Raw genomic sequence first — 25,032 nt, 5'->3', positions numbered from 1 at the left:
GAAGGTGGCTGATAGATGTCACCCACCTCTGTTCAGTGATGGTCGTTCCAGGTTGACAAAAAAGAACGATCCTCTCTGGCTAAAATGTCTGCCAGTTTTCTGGAAGTCCTCTCATACTCCCACACTAGTCGAAGGGAACTCATCCCAAAGTGCGTAGAAACATATCTGTGAAGATACTGTCGTCCTGGTACATAGTAATCTGTGGTTGGTAGAAGAGAGCAACTGGATTTGCTTGAAAAGTCTTGAAGACGTTTTGCCTCTCGTCCGAAAGGCATCCTCAGTTCTGTCTGTCTAATAGGGAGTATCAAGTATTTATCCTCTCATGGATCATAATAGAATCTGAATCAGAATGCTGATGGCTGCATTGAAGGTGGCTGATAGATGTCATAGACACCCACCTCTGTTCAGTGATGGTCGTTCCAGGTTGACAAAAAAGAACGATCCTCTCTGGCTAATATGTCTGCCAGTTTTCTGGAAGTCCTCTCATACTCCCACACTAGTCGAAGGGAGCTCATCCCAAAGTGCGTAGAAACATATCTGTGAAGATACTCAGTCGTCCAGGTACATAGTAATCTGTGGTTGGTAGAAGAGAGCAACTGGACTTGCTTGAAAAGTCTCTCGCCTTTCGGACGAGAGGCGAAACATCTTCAAGACTTTTCAAGCAAGTCCAGTTGCTCTCTTCTACCAACCACAGATTACTATGTACCTGGACGACTGAGTATCTTCACAGATATCCCTCTCCCCGTACTGCGGAGACCCTGGTCTCACCTGGACATTGACTTTATCACCGACCTACCACCATCTCAGTACAATACCATCCTGGTCATCATTGACAGGTTCTCCAAGGTGCTGAAACTCATCCCGTTACCCGGGATCCCCACACCTTTCCAGACCGCTGAACTCTTATTCCAGTATGTATTCAGATACTTTGGCATCCCAGAGGACATAGTCAGCGACCGTGGCCCTCAGTTCATCTCATCTCTATGGGCTAGTTTCATGGAGTGGTTAGGTGTCTCATTGAGCCTCACATCCAGATATCACCCCCAGTTCAATGGCCAGGTAGAGAGGCCTAACAAGGAGATAGGAGGTTTCCTCAGAATCTTCTGCATGCAGAACCAGGGGGACTGGGCCCGTTTCATCCCATGGGCCGAGTATGCACAGAACTCCCTGAAACACTCTGCTATACAACTAACACCTTTTCAGTGCATGCTCGGCTACCAACGCCCCCGTTCCCATGGGATGACTCATCAGCATGGATACAGGCAGTGAAGGAGTGGTTCTCATGCAGCCAGTCAGTTTGGAAGGAGGTTCTTCAATGCATTGAGTCTGTCAATGCCAAATATAAGGAATACGCTGACAAGCACAGGAGCGGCGACCCTGAGTTTTCTCCTGGTGACCGGGTATGGGTGTCAACTAAGGACCTCAAGGAACCCAATACTTGTAGGAAGCTACAGGCACGCTACATCAGACCTTACAAGGTGCTCCGACGCATCAATGAAGTCTCCTACAGGCTTGAGCTCCCACCGCACAGACGCTTGTCACCCACGTATCATGTCTCCTGCCTAAAACCTGCCATCCAAGGTCCTCTGTCCACAAATATGCTCACCCCAGACCACCCGTCACCTTGTCCAGAAAGGGATCCTATCTAACAGGTAAACAGAATCCTAGACTCTAGGCGGAGAAGAGGTCAGCTTGAATACCTGGTAGATTGGGAGGGCGATGGACCTGAAGAGTGAAGCTGGGTAGGAGCAAGGGACATTCTGGACCCTCTCCTGACTCAGGAGTTCCACAGCCAATACCCTAGCAGGCCTGCACCCAGAAGGAGAGGGCATCTTAAGAAGAATGTAGCTCCCTCCAGGAGCTTCTTGGGGAGGTGGTTCGGTCAGTAATGCTGTCAAGAGCGCTAGTCTGAACCCAACTACAAACATGAATGCTCAGAATTACAACACCCATGAACCACAGTGCCCTCTCTCACCTGTTTATTAAATACACCTGTCACTTGTTTGCTGGTTCATCAGCCCCTGCTATATAAACACCTCTCCCACTCTCACTCGATGCGAAGTATCATTCAGTGTTCATTCCTGCCGTACTGAGCCTTTATTCTACTGCCTGCTTTATTGTGTTCTCGACCCTCGCTCACGTATCTTTCTCGTTATTCTGTAGCCCTGTCTGCATTGCCCTGTCTACTGATCGATCGACCCTCGCCTGTCCCATGGCCTTGATTCTACAGTGGTGCTTGAAAGTTTGTGAACCCTTTAGAATTTTCTATATTTCTGCATAAATATGGCCTAAAACATCATCAAATTTTCACACAAGTCCTAAAAGTAGATGAAGAGAACCCAGTTAAACAAATGAGACAAAAATATTATACTTGGTCATTTATTTATTGAGGAAAATGATCCAATATTACATATCTGTGAGTGGCAAAAGTATGTGAACCTTTGCTTTCAGTATCTGGTGTGACCCCCTTGTGCAGCAATAACTGCAACTAAACATTTGCAGTAACTGTTGATCAGTTCTGCACACCAGCTTGGAGGAATTTTAGCCCATTCTTCCATACAGAACAGCTTCAGCTCTGGGATGTTGTTGGGTTTCCTCACATGAACTGCTCGCTTCAGGTCCTTCCACAACATTTCCATTGGATTAAGGTCAGGACTTTGACTTGGCCATTCCAAAACATTAACTTTATTCTTCTTTAACCATTCTGTGGTAGAACGACTTGTGTGCTTAGGGTCGTTGTTTTGCTGCATGACCCACCTTCTCTTGAGATTCAGTTCATGGACAGATCTACTGACATTTTCCTTTAGAATTCACTAGTATAATTCAGAATTCATTGTTCCATCAATGATGGCAAGCGGTCCTGGCCCAGATGCAGCAAAACAGGCCCAAACCATGATACTACCACCACCATGTTTCACAGATGGGATAAGGTTCTTATGCTGGAATGCAGTGTCTTCCTTTCTCCAAACATAACGCTTCTCATTTAACCCAAAAAGTTCCATTTTGGTCTCATCCGTCCACAAAACATTTTTCCAATAGCCTTCTGGCTTGTCCACATGATATTTAGCAAACTGCAGATGAGCAGCAATGTTCTTTTTGGAGAGCAGTGGTTTTCTCCTTGCAACCCTGCCATGCACACCATTGTTGTTCAGTGTTCTCCTGATGGTGGACTCATGAACATTAACATTAGCCAATGTGAGAGAGGCCTTCAGTTGCTTAGAAGTTACCCTGGGTTCCTTTGTGACCTCGCCGACTATTAGACGCCTTGCTCTTGGAGTGATCTTTGTTGGTCGACCACTCCTGGGGAGGGTAACAATGATCTTGAATTTCCTCCATTTGTACACAATCTGTCTGACTGTGGATTGGTGGAGTCCAAACTCTTTAGAGATGGTTTTGTAACCTTTTCCAGCCTGATGAGCATCAACAACACTTTTTCTGAGGTCCTCAGAAATCTCCTTTGTTCGTGCCATGATATACTTCCACAAACATGTGTTGTGAAGATCAGACTTTGATAGATACCTGTTCTTTAAATAAAACAGGGTGCCCACTCACACCTGATTGTCACCCCATTGATTGAAAACACCTGACTCTAATTTCACCTTCAAATTAACTGCTCATGCTAGAAGTTCACATACTTTTGCCACTCACAGGTATGTAATATTGGATCATTTTCCTCAATAAATAAATGACCAAGTATAATATTTTTGTCTCATTTGTTTAACTGGGTTTTCTTTATCTACTTTTAGGACTTGTGTGAAAATCTGATGATGTTTTAGGTCATATTTATGCAGAAATATAGAAAACTCTAAAGGGTTCACAAACTTTCAAGCACCACTGTAGTCTTGCATTTTGGCTTTGTTTCTAGTTTGCTTTCCCTGCTCTCCCCTGCACATACATCCATAAGTGCCTACACTCTGACAATTTTAATGTTTGTAAACAAATGAACTGATAATGTTTAACCTGTGTCAAAAAATCTTTTTGTTCCACTTTCTACCCACTTTCTAAGTATTTTTGTAGATCACATTTTGTTAATCATTCATCTCATCTCATTATCTTTAGCCGCTTTATCCTTCTACAGGGTCGCAGGCAAGCTGGAGCCTATCCCAGCTGACTACGGGCGAAAGGCGGGATACACCCTGGACAAGTCGCCAGGTCATCACAGGGCTGACAGTTAATCATTCATTTTTTGTATTAATTTCTAGTTTTGTAGTTTACCAATAAATGTCTACAGGCAATTGACATCGTAACCATATGAAAATCCATTTCAAAGGTCGCATGTCATTCCTTGAACCAAAACTTTATATTTTTACATCGAAAAATAAATGTCTACTGATATTGTAATATGTGGTAGATATTTACAGTAAACTGAAAAAAAAAAAAAAAAAAAAAAATATATATATATATATATATATATATATATATATATATATTTCAAGCATGTAATCTTTTATATGCTAGAACTTTAATTCTGGTCTAATTCTATTTATTTCAGTAGGATTCCAAATACTCTATAGGCATTCCTTTCTGTAATGAATCAGAAAAAAAATTATTATACATCACACCACTTTTATTTTTTTAAAGTACTTCATCTACTTCAACAATTTTACACAAAGATCAATACATAACAGTTGTAAATGTCACTTAATTCAACAGGGTGCCGATAATGGTGGACACGGGTGAAAGTGATCACTATTATCGACACCTCACCTTACTTCTCAAACACATATTTAGATACAAAATGGCAACTGTCAAATGAAAGAGAAAGAAACAAAGTAGGTTTCGACAAGGATATCATGAAATATCGGTAAATTTGATAAGTAAAAAAATGTCCATGATCTTTCCACCATGTTTACCTGCGATGATAACATCCGGGTTTTCCTGAAATTGCTGATCATGCTAAAAATTTCACCTCAGGTAACGAGTTGTGTCATTAGACAACAAGCTCGGGGGGGGCTTCTAATTGATTAATTAACCAGTAATAACTGTTGTAACTGTAACTCACCTTTGTAAAATAGTTTTTATTGGTAAATCTGAAAAGGTGTCAATAATTTTGGACTGTCGATAACTCTAGCCACCACTCGTCTATTTACTTTTAATGTTAGTGATATATCTACCTAGCTGTTAACAGCGTCGCGTGGTGTTGTTCCAGAATGAACTCTCACTCGCTGATGAGAGGCGACTTGTCATTCATCGAGAGCATCTGCGATCAGTCAATCACAGGCCGTGTTACGACATATTTATCCAGTGTAACATTGGAAGAAAATTAGAAGTAGATTAGACCCATATCTTTAAAATTTTTCATGGGTCATCTGGTTTGATGCTTTTGAAATGCCGACGGACACATTTGAGTTACTTTTTATCGGCCATCCGGTCCGATGCTTTTGAAATACAGATGGACAAATGCAAAAATTACCAGTCAATGTCTGCCGGTCCAGCCTTATTTCCCACAGACACTGTTATTACATTGATGCACGAAGTTCATGCGCCCTGTTAAAATCCAACAGGACTCACCCATCCTGCTTTTCACTGCATTCATGTCATGAGTGAAAAAACCTAAGCTAGGACTTACTATTAAATAGAAATTTATACCGTAAACTCTTCAGCTCAATCCCACATAATGATTTATTATGTTTATTTTTTAAATCTTATTAATTAAATAAAAAACGGTGGGCATATCTCGGTATCTGCAATACTAAAACTTTTTTTTTTGGATGGGGGGGCCCCCCCCCCTTAAATCCGCGCCAGCCATTTCAACCATTACACATATTTTTTAATCTTTTTATGTGGCATCTCCACCAAAGAAATGTCCACCATAGAATTCCCTGTGAATTCGTTCTTACCATAGAAAACCGTACTAACATTCATAATATATATATATATGCATTATAATGAATGTACTTTTGGAAGTATTCTTTTACTAAATGTTCTTTTAAATCATCAACCTAACTGTAAAGTTTCTCATTGACTACTTTCTCTCTCTCTCTCTCTCTCTCTCTCACAGGTGAAGTCACGGTTATCTGACCTGCCCTCTGCCGTGTTCAGTTCTTCTATTTGTCCATCTGAAAGGTGGCCAGGGCTTATAGCAGCCACCTCTGGAAGCCAAGTGTTCCTGGTAGTCATGGATCAGTGAGAAAAGAAAAAAGGCACTATGCCTGCATGAATTTAGCAGAAGCATGTTTTAAAACTTGTATAGCAGTTATAAAGTAGGTGTTTTTCCTTCACAAAACAGTGAAGGAAAATTTAAAAAAAAAATTTTTCGATAAGTCATTTTGCCAAACGTTATTTTTAACACTGATCATTTAAATTTGTCCAAAACTGTCAGTATGGTAGTATCAATGAATATAAAAGTTCAGTCTAAGTTTAGACACAGTCTTTTCTTATTTCTTCAGACCCTTTGTCCATGGCCCACAGCATGTCTGATATTGTCCTATTGCCCACTTTTCTACCCACAGACTTCAGAATGTTGATGATTTCAATAAGACTGGCTATTCACATTGCTTTTAAATCCTGCTCAGACAGTTATTATTCTTGATTTTACCTGTGTGCAGTACTTTCTAACACACGTAGTTGGTTCTGATTCCCAAAATATAAACAATAAAATATAAATTAAGAATTAAATGCTAATACTGTAGACTGTAACAGTCATACTATTAAAGTTCATCTAAATTGTTCTTTCTAGAACTTCTGTTCACACTGCCTGAAGATAAAAGTTATTTTATTTACATTGTTAATGAATTCACTCGAGATGATTCACCTGAGATGCTCAGGAGGTCACAGGAGATTTTTATGAGCCACTTCTTGTATTTCCATGCATGTAAAATAGATTTATTAAGAAGATTGAGCACATCTTTAAGCTAATTAAATGCACATATATATATATATATATATATATATATATATATATATATATATAAGTATGCTAATATATGTTTTATATATATATATATATATATATATATATATATGTTATTTATATATATATAAAGTATACTTTTTATATATATGTGTGTGTGTGTATATATATATATATATATATATATATGTATATGTATATATATACATACCACTTAGACACACACACACACACACACACACATACATTAAATATTACGAAGTGTTAAAATGTTTTTGTCATAAGCCTTAATTTACATGTAACCCCTGGATATGTTGCCACTAACCATGGTATAAATGTCACTCCATGTGTTTGAAACTAAACCCTTCATAGCCTGTTTGTGATACAGAGATAACAGTCAGAATACTGAACAGGAGACACATACTTTGAATCACATTTTGAATGCTCTCGCTTGAAAGAGCTCTGAGGTACAGACAGAAATGTAAATATACATACAGTATAATATATATACACACACACACACACACATATATATATATATATATATATATATATATATATATATATATATATATATATATGTGTGTGTGTGTGTGTGTTATCTCTGTATCACAAACAGGCTATGAAGGGTTTAGTTTCAAACACATGGAGTGACATTTATCCCATGGTTAGTTGTAACATATCCAGGGGTTACATGTAAATTAAGGCTTATGACAAAAACATTTTATTCAACACTTTGTAATATTTAATGTGTGTGTGTGTGTGTGTGTGTGTGTCTAAGTGGTGTAGACCCAGCTAAAAAAATAACACGTTTCCTGTAAGGCTAAAGTCCGAATCTTTGCCAACCTTATGGAAACGTTTGCATTCAGTGATTGGTCCACTGAAGCGGAAATTTCTTAGCAGTTCAAAGTTTAACTTGCACCAGGGATAATATAGAAAGACATGATTTTTAACAGAAGTAGAAATTTTACAAGAGTCCAAACTTGGTAGGACAGTATGTTTTGGATCTTCATCTTAATCCTTAATTCAGTACAAATGGCCACAAAGTACCAAATACACTGAAATCATGAATATACTGAATAAACGTATATTCAGTATCCTCTGAATGTCTACTGTTTGAAATAGCAAAGAAAAGAAGAAATTATGTAATTTGTAAAATAACAAACACTAGCATATATAGAGGAATCATTTACAAGATTATGCAGTCATTCCAGAATGAAATGGGGAAGTATTATCTTCTAACAGTCACGTCATTAAAGATGTTACTTTGAACCTTCTGTTTACATTGCATTTAGTTAAAAGGAAATTTGTCTCCATTTTTCATGAATTCTTCGTACTGGTATATCTGCCTCTGTATCACACACATATGTTTACAGTAAGCACTAATAAAAGACAGCTCACTTTCAGGAGAAATTGTAATTTGTTCTAAAATTAGCCAGAACTTGAGCCAGTTAGCATACACTGTTGGCCCCCTCTCCACTTTTCTATGAATCACAGTACATCAGACATTCCCTAAGCCGAGACTGAAATATGAACTGTTACAAATGTGGGATTTAGCTGCTGCTGTGTGATGGTTTACATAAGAGCTCTGTACTTCCGGACCCTCCCTCGGACAGAAGGAGAGATATAGGTGAATGGAGTGAGAGGGGGAAAAAGGAGAGTGAGGAAACACTGATCCAAAATTTTAAACATTTTAAAGAGAAAACCAGAAGAAACTTCATATAAACTGCTGACAAACTTGTGTTGAAGAAGAGAGAAGATAAGTACTGCACCTGGAACTCAATTCAAATAAAGAAGCTGCAAAAGACAGGAGTAATCTTAGTTGCCTCTTAAATATCTTTAATAACGGAATTTTTGTGGAGAATCAGATATTTGCAATAGAACTTCCAGAAACATACAAAATGAACAAGAAGGATGAACCCCTGAGTTATGAAGAAGCCATAAACAAGGCGGCTAATGCAATTTATCGTTTTCCTCTGATTGAGGTGCAAGGTGTACCTCTCATGAACTGGGTTGCTCAAAACTGGAGCTCTGTTTGGGCTTTCTGCCCCAATCCATCTGATTTGCTCATCTCCACCTACCCTAAAGCAGGTAAAAACACTGAGTCATCACAAATTAGGACTTTGTTGGCCAGTATAGAGAACGCACTGTTTTAAAGCTGAATTCAGGAATTAATGATGGATTTTATTCAGAATATAATGTTCATGATCTCTAAAAAGGGATTATAATACATCTAATTAGAAACTGATCAGGACATGGTGGTGTAATGAAGTGGATTTACGCTTACCATCCCAAAGTTTTTTATTTCCCTTATTCCTCTTATTCTACAACCCCGATTCCAAAAAAGCTGGGACAAAGTACAAGTTGTAAATAAAAACAGAATGCAGTAATTTACAAATCTCAAAAACTGATATTGTATTCACAATAGAACATATCAAATGTCGAAAGTGAGACAGTTTGAAATTTCTTGCCAAATATTGGCTCATTTGAAATTTCATGACAGCAACACATCTCAGAAAAGTTGGGACAGGGGCAATAAGAGGCTGGAAAAGTTAAAGGTACAAAAAAGGAACAGCTGGAGGACCAAATTGCAACTCATTAGGTCAATTGGCAATAGGTCATTAACATGACTGGGTATAAAAAGAGCATCTTGGAGTGGCAGCGGCTCTCAGAAGTAAAGATGGGAAGAGGATCACCAATCCCCCTAATTCTGCGCCGACAAATAGTGGAGCAATATCAGAAAGGAGTTCGACAGTGTAAAATTGCAAAGAGTTTGAACATATCATCATCTACAGTGCATAATATCATCAAAAGATTCAGAGAATCTGGAAGAATCTCTGTGCGTAAGGGTCAAGGCCGGAAAACCATACTGGGTGCCTGTGATCTTCGGGCCCTTAGACGGCACTGCATCACATGCTTCTGTATTGGAAATCACAAAATGGGCTCAGGAATATTTCCAGAGAACATTATTTGTGAACACACTTCACCGTGCCATCCACTGTTGCCAGCTAAAGCTCTATAGTTCAAAGAAGAAGCCGTATCTAAACATGATCCAGAAGCGCAGACGTCTTCTCTGGGCCAAGGCTCATTTAAAATGGACTGTGGCAAAGTGGAAAACTGTTCTGTGGTCAGACGAATCAAAATTTGAAGTTCTTTATGGAAATCAGGGCCGCCGTGTCATTCAGACTAAAGAGAAGAAGGACGACCCAAGTTGTTATCAGCCCTCAATTCAGAAGCCTGCATCTCTGATGGTATGGGGTTGTTATCAGCCCTCAATTCAGAAGCCTGCATCTCTGATGGTATGGGGTTTCATTAGTGCATGTGGCATGGGCAGCTTACACATCTGGAAAGACACCATCAATGCTGAAAGGTATATCCAGGTTCTAGAGCAACATATGCTCCCATCCAGATGACGTCTCTTTCAGGGAAGACCTTGCATTTTCCAACATGACAATGCCAAGCCACATACTGCATCAATTACAGCATCATGGCTTCGTAGAAGAAGGGTCTGGGTACTGAACTGGCCAGCCTGCAGTCCAGATCTTTCACCCATAGAAAACATTTGGCGCATCATAAAACAGAAGATACGACAAAACAGACCTAAGACAGTTGAGCAACTAGAATCCTACATTAGACAAGAATGAGTTAACATTCCTATCCCTAAACTTGAGCAACTTGTCTCCTCAGTCCCCAGACGTTTACAGACTGTTGTAAAAAGAAAAGGGGATGTCTCACAGTGGCAAACATGGCCTTGTCCCAACTTTTTTGAGATGTGTTGTTGTCATGAAATTTAAAATCACCTAATTTTTCTCTTTAGATGATACATTTTCTCAGTTTAAACATTTGATATGTCATCTATGTTCTATTCTGAATAAAATATGGAATTTTGAAACTTCCACATCGTTGCATTCCATTTTTATTTACAATTTGTACTTTGTCCCAACTTTTTTGGAATCGGGGTTGTATAACAGTCTACCAATAATTATAATTACTTATTTATACAACACATCACACTTTTTACCAATTTATAGTCTCATCTCATTATCTCTAGCTGCTTTATCCTGTTCTACAGGGTCGCAGGCAAGCTGGAGCCTATCCCAGCTGACTACGGGCGAAAGGCGGGGTACACCCTGGACAAGTCGCCAGGTCATCACAGGGCTGACACATAGACACAGACAACCATTCACACTCACATTCACACCTATGGTCAATTTAGAGTCACCAGTTAACCTAACCTGCATGTCTTTGGACTGTGGGGGAAACCGGAGCACCCGGAGGAAACCCACGCGGACATGGGGCTCGAACCCGGACCTTCTTGCTGTGAGGCGACAACGCTAACCACTACACCACCGTGCCGTCCCCATTTATAGTTTTATATATAATGTTGTTGAATATCCAGGAAACAAATTACATTGCAGGCATTTAGCAGGTGCTCTTATCCAGAGCAATGTGTAGGTACACACACAGTCCCTTTAAGAAACTACATTTCCCATCAGCCAACTTCCACGTTGACCTACGTCACGCCTGGGCGGGATCACCTACATCACATCCTCCAGGAAGGCATAAGAGACAGAACAACGCTTCCGTCTCTTTCTCTCTTGTCTGGACTTCAAGCTATCTGGACACAAAGAGATACTGCACCAGAAAACCCAAGAAAAGACGTCCTTCCAAGAAACAGAATTTAGCGCTTTTCTTTCGTACCCTTGGCCAAGGTAGACTCCAGAATCGCGCGATTTTAAACTCAGAGTTACAACCGGCTTTGTTTGTATATTATCAAGTACGTACACACTGCCGCCCAAAGCAGTTTTAATTAAAAGTTAAGAGCGACCGGAATTCCTCCTAATTAATGCGCTGTGCATGTTATTTTGATCAGAGACTTTCTTTTCATCACGAGCGACCACACGTCGGACCAGGAAATCCTCTGCTTTCTACAGACGTGACTCACGTGCTCCACAACGGTGAAACTCCAAAAGTCTCGGAACATCTTCTCATAATCTCACGTAGAGACGAGATACTGAAGTAAGAGACTGGCATTTGGGCAGAAAAACTAGTCTTAGGAATTAGTTTTATTGAAGTAGTATGAATTTAAACTCGAACGGTTTAATTGTTTACACTGTAGACATGCAGCGTGTTGAATTGATGATTGTTCCATATTGTTTTAATCCCTCAATTGTTTAATAGATAGGCTGTGCATGCTTCTCTATTCCTCACTAACATCCTCAATTTCCTTATTACACATTTTGACCTCGGGCGGCACGGTGGTGTAGTGGTTAGCGCTGTCGCCTCACAGCAAGAAGGAACTGGGTTCGAGCCCCGGGGCCGGCGAGGGCCTTTCTGTGTGGAGTTTGCATGTTCTCCCCGTGTCCGCGTGGGTTTCCTCCGGGTGCTCCAGTTTCCCCCGCAGTCCAAAGACATGCAGGTTAGGTTAACTGGTGACTCTAAATTGACCGTAGGTGTGAATGTGAGTGTGAATGGTTGTCTGTGTCTATGTGTCAGCCCTGTGATGACCTGGCGACTTGTCCAGGGTGTACCCCGCCTTTCGCCTGTAGTCAGCTGGGATAGGCTCCAGCTTGCCTGCGACCCTGTAGAAGGATAAAGCGGCTAGAGATAATGAGATGAGATGAGACATTTTGACCTCATCAAGATTTCAGTGGATTTAGTAGTATAATGAGCTAGTGGGTTAGCTACCGGCTAGTCATTTGTTACTTAGAAACACATGGCCACAGGCCCCACAAACACACCTTAGCTAAACACATGGCTAATTCTTTTGTTTCATTAGCATCCTGGGCTAATTGCATTGTCTCAAGGGACCACGAGGTCGTCATCCTCCCCCCACAAACACACCTTCGTTAGCAACAGAGCTAATCCTTTGTTCTACTTAGATAACATTCTAAGCCCTGATTCAATTCAAACCCTATAGCGCATTCTCCCGCGCCCACATTCAAATCCTCTTTGTCTCCTCCTCCTCATACTGCGCAGTCGCGTCCGAGACACATCCTAAGAGCTCAGTGGCTCGTGTAGTAGTAAGGAGGAAATCTCTGTCTCACCCCCTTTCTCTCCCTCACACACACACGCCCTCTCTCTCGCCCCTCGCACGCACACACATTCACACACCCGCTCATCAAGTATATGAACATACCATATCATATTTGTATATAATGATTTATCTTTGTTATAATAAATTCAATTATTATTGAAACTGTGTTTGATTTGTTGTTCCAATACTTTTGAAGTCACCCAATCTCAAAGAATTCAAAGATGCATATGAGTTATGTAATATGGTAAGTGATCATAATAATTTGGAATATACCATAATTTAGCTGTTTGATAATTTATTATTAAGCACCAAAATTAATGGTATTAATTAATGAGACTGATCCAATGAGACTGATTCCATGAGTGATTTAATGATGATATGAGACTGATTTAATCAGATTGATCACTTAATTACCAATTGCACCTGCATGTTAAATTGGTGCCCCGTGTGAGGAGATTGGTGTTGACTTCTTGAATATTGTTGCAACAACAGATAAACTATCAGTTTGATTAAGCAACTGCTAAGGTATATCCCCAGGTGTGTTAAACGGTTAATAGTAGCGTGATAACCATATCACAAAATACTAATAACCTATTCTTAATTTAGGATAAGAGATAGCGTTTCCAAACAAAACAACTTTATTGATTGATTAATTAATTACGTAGTTAATATTAATTAATAAAAATTAATTAATACATTAACTAGTTGATAGATTAATTACATAATATCCAACCTAAGCAAAATGGCATCCCCTCGTGTCTCAAAAATTGAAGACAACGCTCAAGACGTGTCTCTCCTTGAGGTCGTCACAGACCTCCTTCACTGCTCTGCCTCCGAAAAGGCAAACATTAGGTACACGAGTAAGAGTGAATGCCAAAACAACATAGATAACTCAATAAAACATATGAGAGATCCAAAAGGAACAACTATTAGTGTCCAAGCGGCACTAGGTAAGCTATTCCTGTCATACTTCCGAGATACTGATTCAGAAATCAGACGCCTCCACGGAGAGGTTGAAAGGCTGACCACCAGCAACGCCAAGCTGGCAGCTGATAATAATGAGTTACATAGGGAGCGTGAGCTCTTGAAGACCTCCCTTGATGATTGCGCCGAAAGGCTAGAGAAAGCCGAAAAGGCTGCCAAGAGGGCTGCTGAGGAGCAGACCCCCCAAGAAGAGCACGAGGGGCGTGAAAGACCCCCAACAATGCGCCAAAGTTCAGAGCAGGAAGAGGCGTCCGAATCGGACACCGTAGATTACCTGGTCGAGGACCAGACACCCCGCCAAACTCCATCAACTCGCTACACGACTTCGTCGTTTAGCCAGGGTGGAGCCGTACTGTGCTCATCCCGAGCCCAGGACCATAGCACACACAGATCAGTGTGCTACAGTGCCCCTGATCCATCTTCGGATGAATCAGGCTATGAATCTAGTGCGAAACGGGAGCAACACCAGAGTAGCTTAGATAGTGAGTACTCAGGAGAGCCAAGAAGGTCTCACAAGGACGTGCACCAAACTCTTCGCTTACGGCAAATTGACCTACTTGCCAACGATGTTGAGTGATTCGATCCTGAGAATAAAAGAACAAATGTAAATGATTATTTGCGAGAGATTGACCGATGCTTGATGGAAAGCCACAATGCGAGAGAAACTCAAACTGATCTGGAAGACCTCCAGTAGCAGCGTTCGTGCCCTGTTAGAGACGCTACCCCCAAACATTCGCGATAGTTATTCGAAACTTCGCAGTTACATGAGGGAAGAATAAGCACCGTACACAGACGAAACCTCCGCGACATTGTGTGCGTTACAAATTAAACAAAAACGGTCTTAGCCACCTCGCGAATATTATAGACGGCTACGTACTGCCTATTTCTAGGGTAGTAGCGCACCAGGCTTGGAAGAAGATAGAGGCTTCAAATCCCTCTTCTTACATAACCTCCACCCAATCGTGCGAACTCAAGTTGCACTGACGTGTTGACAGGGTTTCCACTTGATGAGGGAAATTAGGCAACTAGCCCAAATGACCTGGGAGACCATTGTCAAAACCACAGACAGAAACAATGATGAACCCAGAGTCTTTAGTTTCCAGAGTGCAGACGGGCCCCCGCTAGCCTTAGAAGGAGGTGAAGCTCCAAAAGGGGGACCCCCCGGAGAAATCCCGGTCCGAACCGCCCCTTGCCAAGCCATCACAAGGGTGAGTGGAAAAATCGGCAAGGTAAGGCCAGGAGGGACCGAAGGCAAGTCCACAGTGACTATGGCAACTGCCCATCATGTGAAAAGGGTCGTAGGGAACAAGGCGGTTGGCAGCAAGACCATCATCCCTGCTCTGGCCGGAGATGGCAGGAGCGTTCCAACCTTAGCTCTAAATGTAGGGGTAGAGATGACCGACACTGTGACTCAGACCAACCTGGTGAGTTCCGCTCAGAGCTGGATTCTTTAAAAGCCCAGTTGGCTGAGATTAAAGAACTGTTACAGAAAAGGTCAGACCCCTCAACAGATAAAACAAAAGAGCCCAAAAGAAAATAGAAATGAGCGTAAAAGGACAAAAGGCCTACTATGACTGAAAAGCCTCCCTGTCACGAATATCAAATAGGCGACAAAGTCCTATATTTTAACTTTACCAAACTGGTAGGAGTTTTTTCTTTTAAAAAAAGAGAAAAAAAGAAAAGTTCCTACCACACTGGTCGGGACCTTTCGATCATGGAAAACTGTCCCCCGTCGCGTATTGCATTAGGACATCCAGGCCCAATCAAACGCTCTCATATCGATTTCCATAACAATCAAATCAAGCCTTTTGAACAGTCCTCACTCCAAAAAGGGGGACGACAGTTAGGCCCATCCTATCCACCTAGCTTGTACGCCTCACTCACCATAAGCGTACACTGACATTCCCAGTCACATTCACCAACCCAATACCTTTCTAGAAGATTAGGTTTACCAACCCAAACACTAATACTTCTTTCCTTCCTTCATTTCTTCTCTTTTCTTGTTTTTTTTATGCATAGGAAATTAAGTATATATGTTTCATGTTCAATGTTTAATTTTTTTTTAGATGTGACTTTGACCTAGTTAGATAGAGTAATTATATGCCCAAAATGCCTATAGCCTGAGTATATGCCCAAAAGGCCTCTGCCTCCAACTGTCTTACTGGAACTCATGAGTTTATACAGTTTTCACAGGACACCATGGACTGTACAGAGCAAGGCTACCTCAAGGACTATGGACACGTGGACTGTACGGTACTGTGTTCTCAGTGCTACGACTCCATCATACCCCTGAGACCAAAAGGGGGATTGTAGGTACACACACAGTCCCTTTAAGAAACTACATGTCCCATCAGCCAACTTCCACGTTGACCTACGTCACGCCTGGGCGGGATCACCTACGTCACATCCTCCAGGAAGGCATAAGAGACGGAACAACGCTTCCGTCTCTCTCTCTCTCTCTCATCTGGACTTCAAGCCATCTGTACACAAAGAGATACCCTGCACCAGAAAACCCAAGAAAAGACGTCCTTCTTACAAGAAACAGAATTTAGCACTTTTCTTTCGTACCCTTGGCCAAGGTAGACTCCAGAATCGCGCGATTTTAAACTCAGATAGAGTTACAACCGGCTTTGTTTGTATATTATCAAGTACGTACACACTGCTGCCCAAAGCAGTTTTAATTAAAAGTTAGGAGCGACCGGAATTCCTCCTAATTAAAACGCTGTGCACGTTATTTTGATCAGAGACTTTCTTTTCATCACGAGCGACCACACGTCGGACCAGGAAATCCTCTGCTTTCTACAGACGTGACTCACGTGCTCCACAATGGTGAAACTCCAAAAGTCTTGGAACATCTCATAATCTCGCGTAGAGATGAGATACTGAAGTAAGAGACTGGCATTTGGGCAGAAAAACTAGTCTTAGGAATTAGTTTTATTGAAGTAGTATGAATTTAAACTCAGGAACAGTTTAATTGTTTACACTGTAGACACGCAGCGTGTTGAATTGATGATTGTTCTATTTCGTTTCTACTGACCGCCAGAGGCGGTGCTTTCAGCACATGGATATCCATCACACGAACGTGCAGGTCGAGTAATAGTAACAACAAAGTCACGTGTGACCTGGGTGACGTCACCCCGTGACCCCGGCATAAAAGACCGGTAAACCCAGGAAGTGACCTCTTACATCTTCTCGCGTTTGCAGGTTGCGAGTTGGATTGAAATTTGGACAAAGCGCTGTGGTAGTTTCGTTACCCGTAGGGTTGGGGCTGTGCTTATGCACCCTCCAAGAAACTGCGCTAAGTCCACCAACTCTTTTCTTCTTGTCGTTATATTCGTATTAATTTATTACTCCGTAAGCTGAGCGCTCTCGCTCGGTGGAGTTAGCTGATTAGCCCTACGGGGCGGTGTCCTCACCGCTGGAGGCCGGCTTGTTTTCGCTTCAGGTAAGCGGGTTTCATTTATTTAAATTAAAGCGGCGTTCCTCTCGCCGCTGTTTATCAGTTCTGCGGCGCTCGGCGCCTATCCTTGTTAATATTATTAACCACCTTGTTTTGTGTAGCCTCGCCGCCGGCCTGTTCACAGGCCGGCTGTCTTGTGTGTTGTATTCGTATTGATTTATTACTCCGTTAAGCTGAGCGCTCTCGCTCGGTGGAGTTAGCTGATTAGTCCTCCGGGGCGGTGTCCTCACCGCTGGAGGCCGGCTTGTCTTCATTCAGGTAAGCGGTTTTCATTCATTTAATTTAAAGCGGTGTTTCTCGCCGCTGTTTATCAGTTCTGTGGCGCACTGCGCCTATCTTTGTTAATATTATTAACCGCCTTATTTTGTGTAGCCTTGTCTCCAGCCTGCTCACAGGCCGGCGGTCTTGTGGGTTGTATTGTTTGTTACTCCGTTAAGCTGAGCGCTCTCGCTCGGTGGAGTTAGCTGATTAGTCCTCCGGGGCGGCGTCCTCACCGCTGGAGGCCGGCTTGTCCTCATTCAGGTAAGCGGTTTTCATTTATTTAATTTAAAGCGGTGTTCCTCGCCGCCGTTTATCAGTTCTGTGGCGCACTGCGCCTATCTTTGTTAATATTATTAACCGCCTTATTTTGTGTAGCCTTGTCTCCGGCCTGCTCACAGGCCGGCGGTCTTGTGGGTTGTATTCGTATTGTTACTCCGTTAAGCTGAGCGCTCTCGCTCGGTGGAGTTAGCTGACTAGCCCTCCGGGGCGGTGTCCTCGCCGCTGGAGGCTGGCTTATTGTTGCCCAGGTAAGTGGTTTTCATTCATCTAAATTAAAACGGTGTTTCTCGCCGCTGCTTATCAGTGCTGTGGCGCACGGCGCCTATCCTTGTTAATATTCCCGACCACGGGTGTGTTCGCCCGGTCATTTTTCATTACCGCCTGATTGTTTATTTTGGGCTGCTTACTTGGGGTGTTCTCGCCCTATTTTTTAAGTTCCCTTCTGCCAGCCAGGCGTCATGGACCTCTTCTCTCGCTGCGCCAACTGCTGGTCCCCCTCGAACCGGAGGACGGCCACCGCGAGTGCCCCTCATGCCTGGGTATTGATCACCTGCGGCAGGGGCTGACGGACATGGCCTGCGCAGACTGCATGTGCCTGAGCGTGGCTGCGCGGACCGCCAGGCTGGCTCGGCTGGATTCTCCGTCTGACATCCCCCGGGCCTCGGGGGGACAGGACACGGTGTCGGCTGCAGCAGCGGGGCCCAGCAAGCGCCATGGGTTCCCCCACACGTCTTCGCTTCTAAGGCGAAAAAGAAGCGCTCGGGCGATTTGGCTCAGAAGGTGGAGGTGATGTCCACCGAGCTGGAGGAGATGAAGGCCCTGCTGGCGAATCTTCAGCCTCCGCCACAGGGGGCAGTGTTCCCGCAGCCACCCCTTCTGCCTGGCAGCCCGACTGTTCACCATCACCACCGCTTCTGTCACCGGCCGTTGATGCACGCGGCCTGGATGAACTGTCGATCCGGGCTTCGGAGAGCTTTGACTGCGGTGGGTCCGATGGTCACGGCTCCACCTCTCCGGCCGGTTCCCAGGCCACCAGCCATGGCACTGTGGCAGCGTCGGAAGGCGGATGCTCATCCATCCAGCCAACGCTGAGGGCCGCATTGGCCCGTCTGGGGTTGGACACGCCCCGGTGGCCCAGCATCAGAGCGCTTTCTTCAGAGGTCCCACATAGCCTTCCTCGTTGTCTGTTCCGCCCTCGGCCTCATACATCGAGGAGTTACAGAGGTGTTGGGTGGACCCTAGATGCCTTCCCACCTCCCTAGTGACTGCAGGGCCCTGGCGGCAATGCAGGACACCCCTACCTATGGCCTCCTGCAGATGCCCAACATTGAGAAGCGGCTTTCATTCATTTAAATTAAAGCGGTGTTTCTCACCGCTGTTTATCAGTTCTGTGGCGCACAGTGCCTATCCTTGTTAATATTATCAACCGCTTGTTTTGTGTAGCCTTGTCTCCGGCCTGCTCACGGGCCGGCTGTCTTGTGTGTTATATTCATATTGTTTGTTACTCCGTTAAGCTGAGCGCTCTCGCTCGGTGGAGTTAGCTGACTAGCCCTCCGAGGCGTGTCCTCGCTGCTGGAGGCCGGTTTGTTGTCGCTCAGGTAAGCGGTCTTCATTCATTTAAATTAAAGCGGTGTTTCTCGCCGCTGTTTATCAGTTCTGTAGCGCACGGCGCCATCCTTGTTAATATTCCCAACCACGGGTGTGTTCGCCCGGTCGTTTATTTTTTATTTCCGCCTGATAGTTTATTTGGGCTACTTACTTGGAGCGTTCTCGCCCTATTTAAGTTCCCTTCTGCCAGCCAGGTGTCATGGACCCCCAGACGCTGGAGGGGACGAGCGCGGCATCACGGGAGCTGTGTGACGCGGCTCCGGGCCTTTGCCTACTCGTCGCGGGAACTGGGCCGGCTGATGTCGTATCTCACCCTCGGCCGCCAGCAGATATGGCGGGCACAGTCCCCTCTGGCCGAGCCCGACCGGCGTGTGCTGCACTCTCTCCCTGTTGTCCCCGGGGAGCTGTTTGGCGAAGCCACTCAGCAAACCCTGGATCGGAGTGCCCAGGTCATCTAGGCGTAACAGCAGTTCGCTGGCCCCCGCCAGGCCCACCACCATGGCAATGCTGCCCAGTCCTTCAGGGGGCCCACACCGACTCTGTCTCGGCCACGCACCCGCCAGGAGACCAGACGGGTTGATGACTTTCGCCGCCCCACCACCTCCCGGACCCGCGGTGCCGCCCCCTACACCCAGTCCACTCCTCGTCGCCCCCATGGTGACCGACGGGGGCGCTCTGGACGGCGCTGACATCAGCGCGCCGGCGGTCGGCCGCTTTTCCAGCGAACAGCTCCAAAGCTGGAGAGCGTTGACCCCTGGGTGCTGGTGACCCTCACCGAGGGTTACCGCATCCAGTTCTGCCGCCGTCCACCACGTTTCATGGGGTCAAACACACCACCGTGAGCCATCCGGGGAAGTCCCTCGTCCCCCGGCAGGAAATCGCCACCCTCCTGGAGAAAGGAGCAGTCTCTTCCGTCGACAGGCAGAGACAGCAAGGTGGGTTCTACTCCAGGTATTTTCTGGTTCCGAAGGACGGCGGTATCCGCCCGATCCTCGACCTGAGGTCCCTCAATTCCCACTTGAGGACCATGAGATTCCGCATGCTGCGTACAGTGGATGTCTTACACCACATCCAGGCGGGCGACTGGTTTGTCACCTTCGACCTGAAAGACGCCTACTTCCATGCTCCCATTGTGCCACACCACAGGCAGTTCCTGCGGTTTGCCTTCGAGGGCCAGGCTTTCGAGTTCAATGTTCTGCCCTTTGGGATATCGCTGGCACCCCGTGTGTTCACCGGGTGTGCGGCAGCGGCATCGGCACTACTTCAGGCAAGGGGTTTGCGTGTCCTGCCTTACCTGGACGACTGGCTTGTCTGTTCACGGTCAGCAGCTCAGGCCCGCACCAACATCGCGACTGTGCTCTCGCATGTCGTAGAGCTGGGGCTCAGGGTGAATTACAAGAAGAGCTCGCTGGTGCCCAGCCAGGAGACGACTTTCTTGGGCATGCACCTGGATTCGAGGTCGTTGATGGTAACTCCCTCCCAGACCAGGATCCACAACATCCGCCTACTGCTTGGCCGCTTCGGACGGGGTAGGTCACTCGCCCTGAAGACCTTTCAGCGCCTGCTGGGCATGCTTACGGCAGCCTCCTCTCTGGTCCCGCTGGGACTTCTGGACTTACGCCGCTTCAGAGGTGGTTCAACGGTCTCCACCTCCACCCGGTGCTGCACGGGCGCAGCACATCAACGTGCTGGAGCTACGGGCTGTGTTCCTCGGCAGCACTTCCTCCCAGGCCTGACCGGCAGACATGTTCTGGTGCGGACGGACAACGCTACGGTAGTGTACTACATCAACCACCAGGGAGGCACAAAGTCCCTCCAGTGCTTGGAAGTGGCTGGCCAACTTCTGCGGTGGGCCCATCGACATCTCTTAAGCCTGCGTGCCATGTACTTGCCAGGCACTGCCAACAGGGCAGCAGATCTGCTGTCCCGCCAGGACCCCGATCCCGGGGAATGGAGACTCAACCCAGCGGTGGTTCTCGCCATCTGGGAACGTTTTGGCAGGGCAGAGGTGGACCTCTTTGCCTGCCAGGAGTCGACACACTGCCCTCTGTGGTTCAGCCTCCACGGCCCCAGCTCCCTGGGCCAGGATGCGCTGGCGCATGCTTGGCCGAGGCAACTGCTGTATGCCTTCCCCCCTCTGCCGCTGATTGTGCCAACCCTACACAGGGTTGCGATGGACCACCACGGGCTGCTGCTTGTCGCCCCCCCGGTGGCCGGGCCGAGTGTGGTTCCCAAGTTGCTGCAACTTCTGAACAGCGACCCCTGGTGCCTGCCAGTGAGGACTGACCTGCTATCACAGCTGGGAGGGCAGATCTGGCACCCGGATCCAGCCCGTCTGCAGCTCTGGGTATGGCCGCTGAAGGGCCGGACCCCCTGCGAGGTCCTTGTGAGCCGGCAGTGGTCAATACCATTGCAAGCTCTCGGGCACCCCCCACCAATGCCCTCTATGCCAACAGATGGAGGCTTTTCTCCAACTGGTGCTTAACTCGCGGGGAGGAGCCTACATGCTGCCCCCTGCCGACCATTCAACTGTTCCGCCAGTCTCTGCTTTGATAAGGGTCTTACCCCTGCCACCATCAAGGTCTATGCAGCTGCCATCTCTGCTCAGCATGCCAGAGTTGGGGGAAGGACCGTGGGGTCCCACGCCTTGGTGGCACGTTTCTTGAAGGATGCTCTCCGGTTGAGACCCCCCCGACGGAGCCGGGTACCCACATGGGACCTTCATTGGTGCTGCAGGCTCTCTGCGACGCACCGTTCTGAGCCCCTGCTCACGGCAGACATTTCATGGCTCTCCCTGAAGACTGCTTTTCTTCTGGCCATTACATCGACGAGGCGCGTCGGGGAACTACACGCGCTGTCAGTCAGTGGGGAGTGCCTGCAGTGGCACTCCGGCGACAGTGGGGTCACCCTGTGGCCTAACCCCTCTTTCCTCCCGAAGACCCTCTCTGCTACCTTCGTCAACCAGCCCCTTAGCCTTGCGGCGTTCGAGGCGGGCCATGGTGAGAGGTCGGAACTTTTGTGCCCAGTTCGCGCCCTCAGGGTGTACGTGTCGTGTACAGAGGGCTTCCGTAGGAGTGACGCCCTGTTTCTGTGCCACACAGGACCGACGAGGGGTCTGGCGCTCTCTAAGCAGAGGCTATCCAAGTGGATAGTCGAGGCCATATTACATGCCTACAGGCACAGTGGCTTCCCGATTCCTCCGGCTGTCAGGGCGCACTCTGCACGGGGCGTGGTGGCCTCATGGGCATCACTGAAGGGCGTGCCCCTTTCAGACATATGCAGCGCAGCCTCCTGGGCTTCCAGCTGCACCTTCACCAGGTTTTACCGTCTTAATGTCGTCCCACATAATCCTGTGGCGACGGCTGTCATTCCAGGCCCGTCGCAGCAGCACTGGGTACGGGTAGGCACTCCTCATGACCTGGTTGGTATTAGTCATCCATGTGCTGAAAGCACCGCCTCTGGCGGTCAGTAGAAACGAAATAGAACGAGGGTTATGTATATAACCGCGGTTCTATGAGTTTCGGATGACCGCCAGAGCTTGGCAGTCACTCGGAGTGTACACGAGAAGATTTGCCAAGAGGTCACTTCCTGGGTTTACCGGTCTTTTATGCCGGGGTCACGGGGTGACGTCACCCAGGTCACACGTGACTTTGTTGTTACTATTACTCGACCTGCACGTTCGTGTGATGGATATCCATGTGCTGAAAGCACCGCCTCTGGCGGTCATCCGAAACTCATAGAACCGCGGTTATATACATAACCCTCATTCTATTTTCTTTTAATCTCTCAATTGTTTGATAGGCTGCGCATGCTTCTCTATTCCTCACTAACATCCTCAATTTCCTTATTACACATTTTGACCTCATCAAGATTTCAGTGGATTTAGTAGTGTTATGAGCTAGTGGGTTAGCTACCAGCTAGTCATTTGTTACTTAGAAACACATGGCCACAGGCCCCACAAACACACCTTAGCTAAACACACGGCTAATTCTTTTGTTTCATTAGCATCCAGGGCTAATTGCATTGTCTGAAGGGACTACGAGGTCGTCATCCTCCCCCCACAAACACACCTTAGTTAGCAACAGAGCTAATCCTTTGTTCTACTTAGATAACATTCTAAGCCCTGATTCAATTCAAACCCTATAGCGCATTCTCCCACGCCCACATTCAAATCCTCTTTGTCTCCTCCTCCTCATACTGCGCAGTCGCGTCCGAGACACATCCTAAGAGCTCAGTGGCTTGTGTAGTAGTAAGGAGGAAATCTCTGTCTCACTCCCTTTCTCTCCCTCACACACACACACACACACCCTCTTTCTCTCTCTCTCCCCTCTCACGCACACACAGAGACACATGCACACACATTCACACACCCGCTCATCAAGTATATGAACATACCATATCATATTTGTATATAATGATTTATCTTTGTTATAATAAATTCAATTATTATTGAAACTGTGTTTGATTTGTTGTTCCAATACTTTTGAAGTCACCCAATCTCAAAGAATTCAAAGATGCATATGAGTTAAGTAATATGGTAAGTGATCATAATAATTTGTAATATACCATAATTAACTGTTTGATAATTTATTTTTAAGCACCAAAATTAATGGTATTATTTAATGAGACTGATCCAATGAGACTGATTCCATGAGTGATTTAATGATAATATGAGACTGATTTAATGAGATTGATCACTTAATTACCAATTGCCAATTGCACCTGCATAACTAAAGCAGCTTGGGGAGCAGTTGAGGGTTAGGTAACTTGCTCAATATTTTTTTAAATAAAAAAATAAATTGTGCCCCAAAGCTCTGTCAAAGTCTGCTTATCTCCTGACTCCTCCCTCACACCAACCTTTACACACATACTGGGATTTACATATGCTTATAGTAAAAAAAAAAAAATGTGTCCCTCCATGAAACAGGTACAACATGGACCCAGGAAATAGTCGATCTGTTGCTGCACAATGGAGACGCTGAGATTTGCGGGAGAGCTCCAACTGTTGTACGGAGCCCGTTTCTTGAGATGAATTCTCCTCCTCCTATTCCATCAGGTAAAAATATATGGCCACAAATTTTGTATCCTTTACTTCCACGAAAACCCGGCTATCATGAAATATCATGGTGTGTGTTTCTTCTGACATTTGATTACAGTGTCACATAATAACACTGTTATAATTCATATCCATCACTTAGAAATACCACAGACACAGCACATTATATGACCAAAAGTATGTGGACACCTGAGCATTACAGCCATATGTGAGCCTTCTCCATATTGTTGCCACAAAGTTGGAAGTACACAATTGTCTAGAATGTCTTTGTATGCTTAGTTCCCATCACTGTAATTAAGGGGTCCAAACCTGATCCAGCATGACAATGTTCCTGTGCATAAATCAATGTCCATAAATACGTAGGCTACCAAGGTTGATGTGGAAGAATTTGAGTAGCCTACACAGAGCCATGACCTCAAATCACCCATGACTTTCCGGATGTAGGTCAGATACAGGCCCGTAGCCAGCATTGTGAAGGGGGGGGATCTTTTTTC

The 25,032-nt window shown here is 45.3% G+C and overlaps 2 protein-coding genes across 5 annotated transcripts in view; both read left to right on the top strand.

Moving 5' to 3' along the window:
- The window catches only part of LOC132898023 (WD repeat-containing protein 38-like), an 83,485-nt gene extending 76,622 nt beyond the window's left edge, over nt 1–6,863 (top strand). For both annotated transcript variants that reach the window (XM_060939374.1, XM_060939373.1), the window contains one exon: nt 6,002–6,863. In XM_060939374.1, the coding sequence (XP_060795357.1) occupies nt 6,002–6,130 (129 nt within the window). In that variant the 3' untranslated portion in view covers nt 6,131–6,863. The remainder of the gene's footprint in view (nt 1–6,001) is intronic.
- Nucleotides 6,864–8,488: 1,625 nt separating this feature from the next.
- Nucleotides 8,489–25,032, top strand: part of sult1st6 (sulfotransferase family 1, cytosolic sulfotransferase 6) — a 160,317-nt gene continuing 143,773 nt past the window's right edge. For all 3 annotated transcript variants that reach the window (XM_060939371.1, XM_060939372.1, XM_060939370.1), the window contains exons 1-2: nt 8,489–8,944; nt 24,410–24,538. In XM_060939371.1, coding sequence (XP_060795354.1) covers nt 8,755–8,944; nt 24,410–24,538 — 319 coding nt within the window. In that variant the 5' untranslated portion in view covers nt 8,489–8,754. The remainder of the gene's footprint in view (nt 8,945–24,409; nt 24,539–25,032) is intronic.

This window comes from Neoarius graeffei, chromosome 14 (genome assembly GCF_027579695.1).
Source record: "Neoarius graeffei isolate fNeoGra1 chromosome 14, fNeoGra1.pri, whole genome shotgun sequence".
NCBI lineage: Eukaryota > Metazoa > Chordata > Actinopteri > Siluriformes > Ariidae > Neoarius > Neoarius graeffei.
The sequence above is the reverse complement of the archived record's forward strand: the minus strand, read 5'-3'. Positions and strand labels throughout refer to the sequence as shown.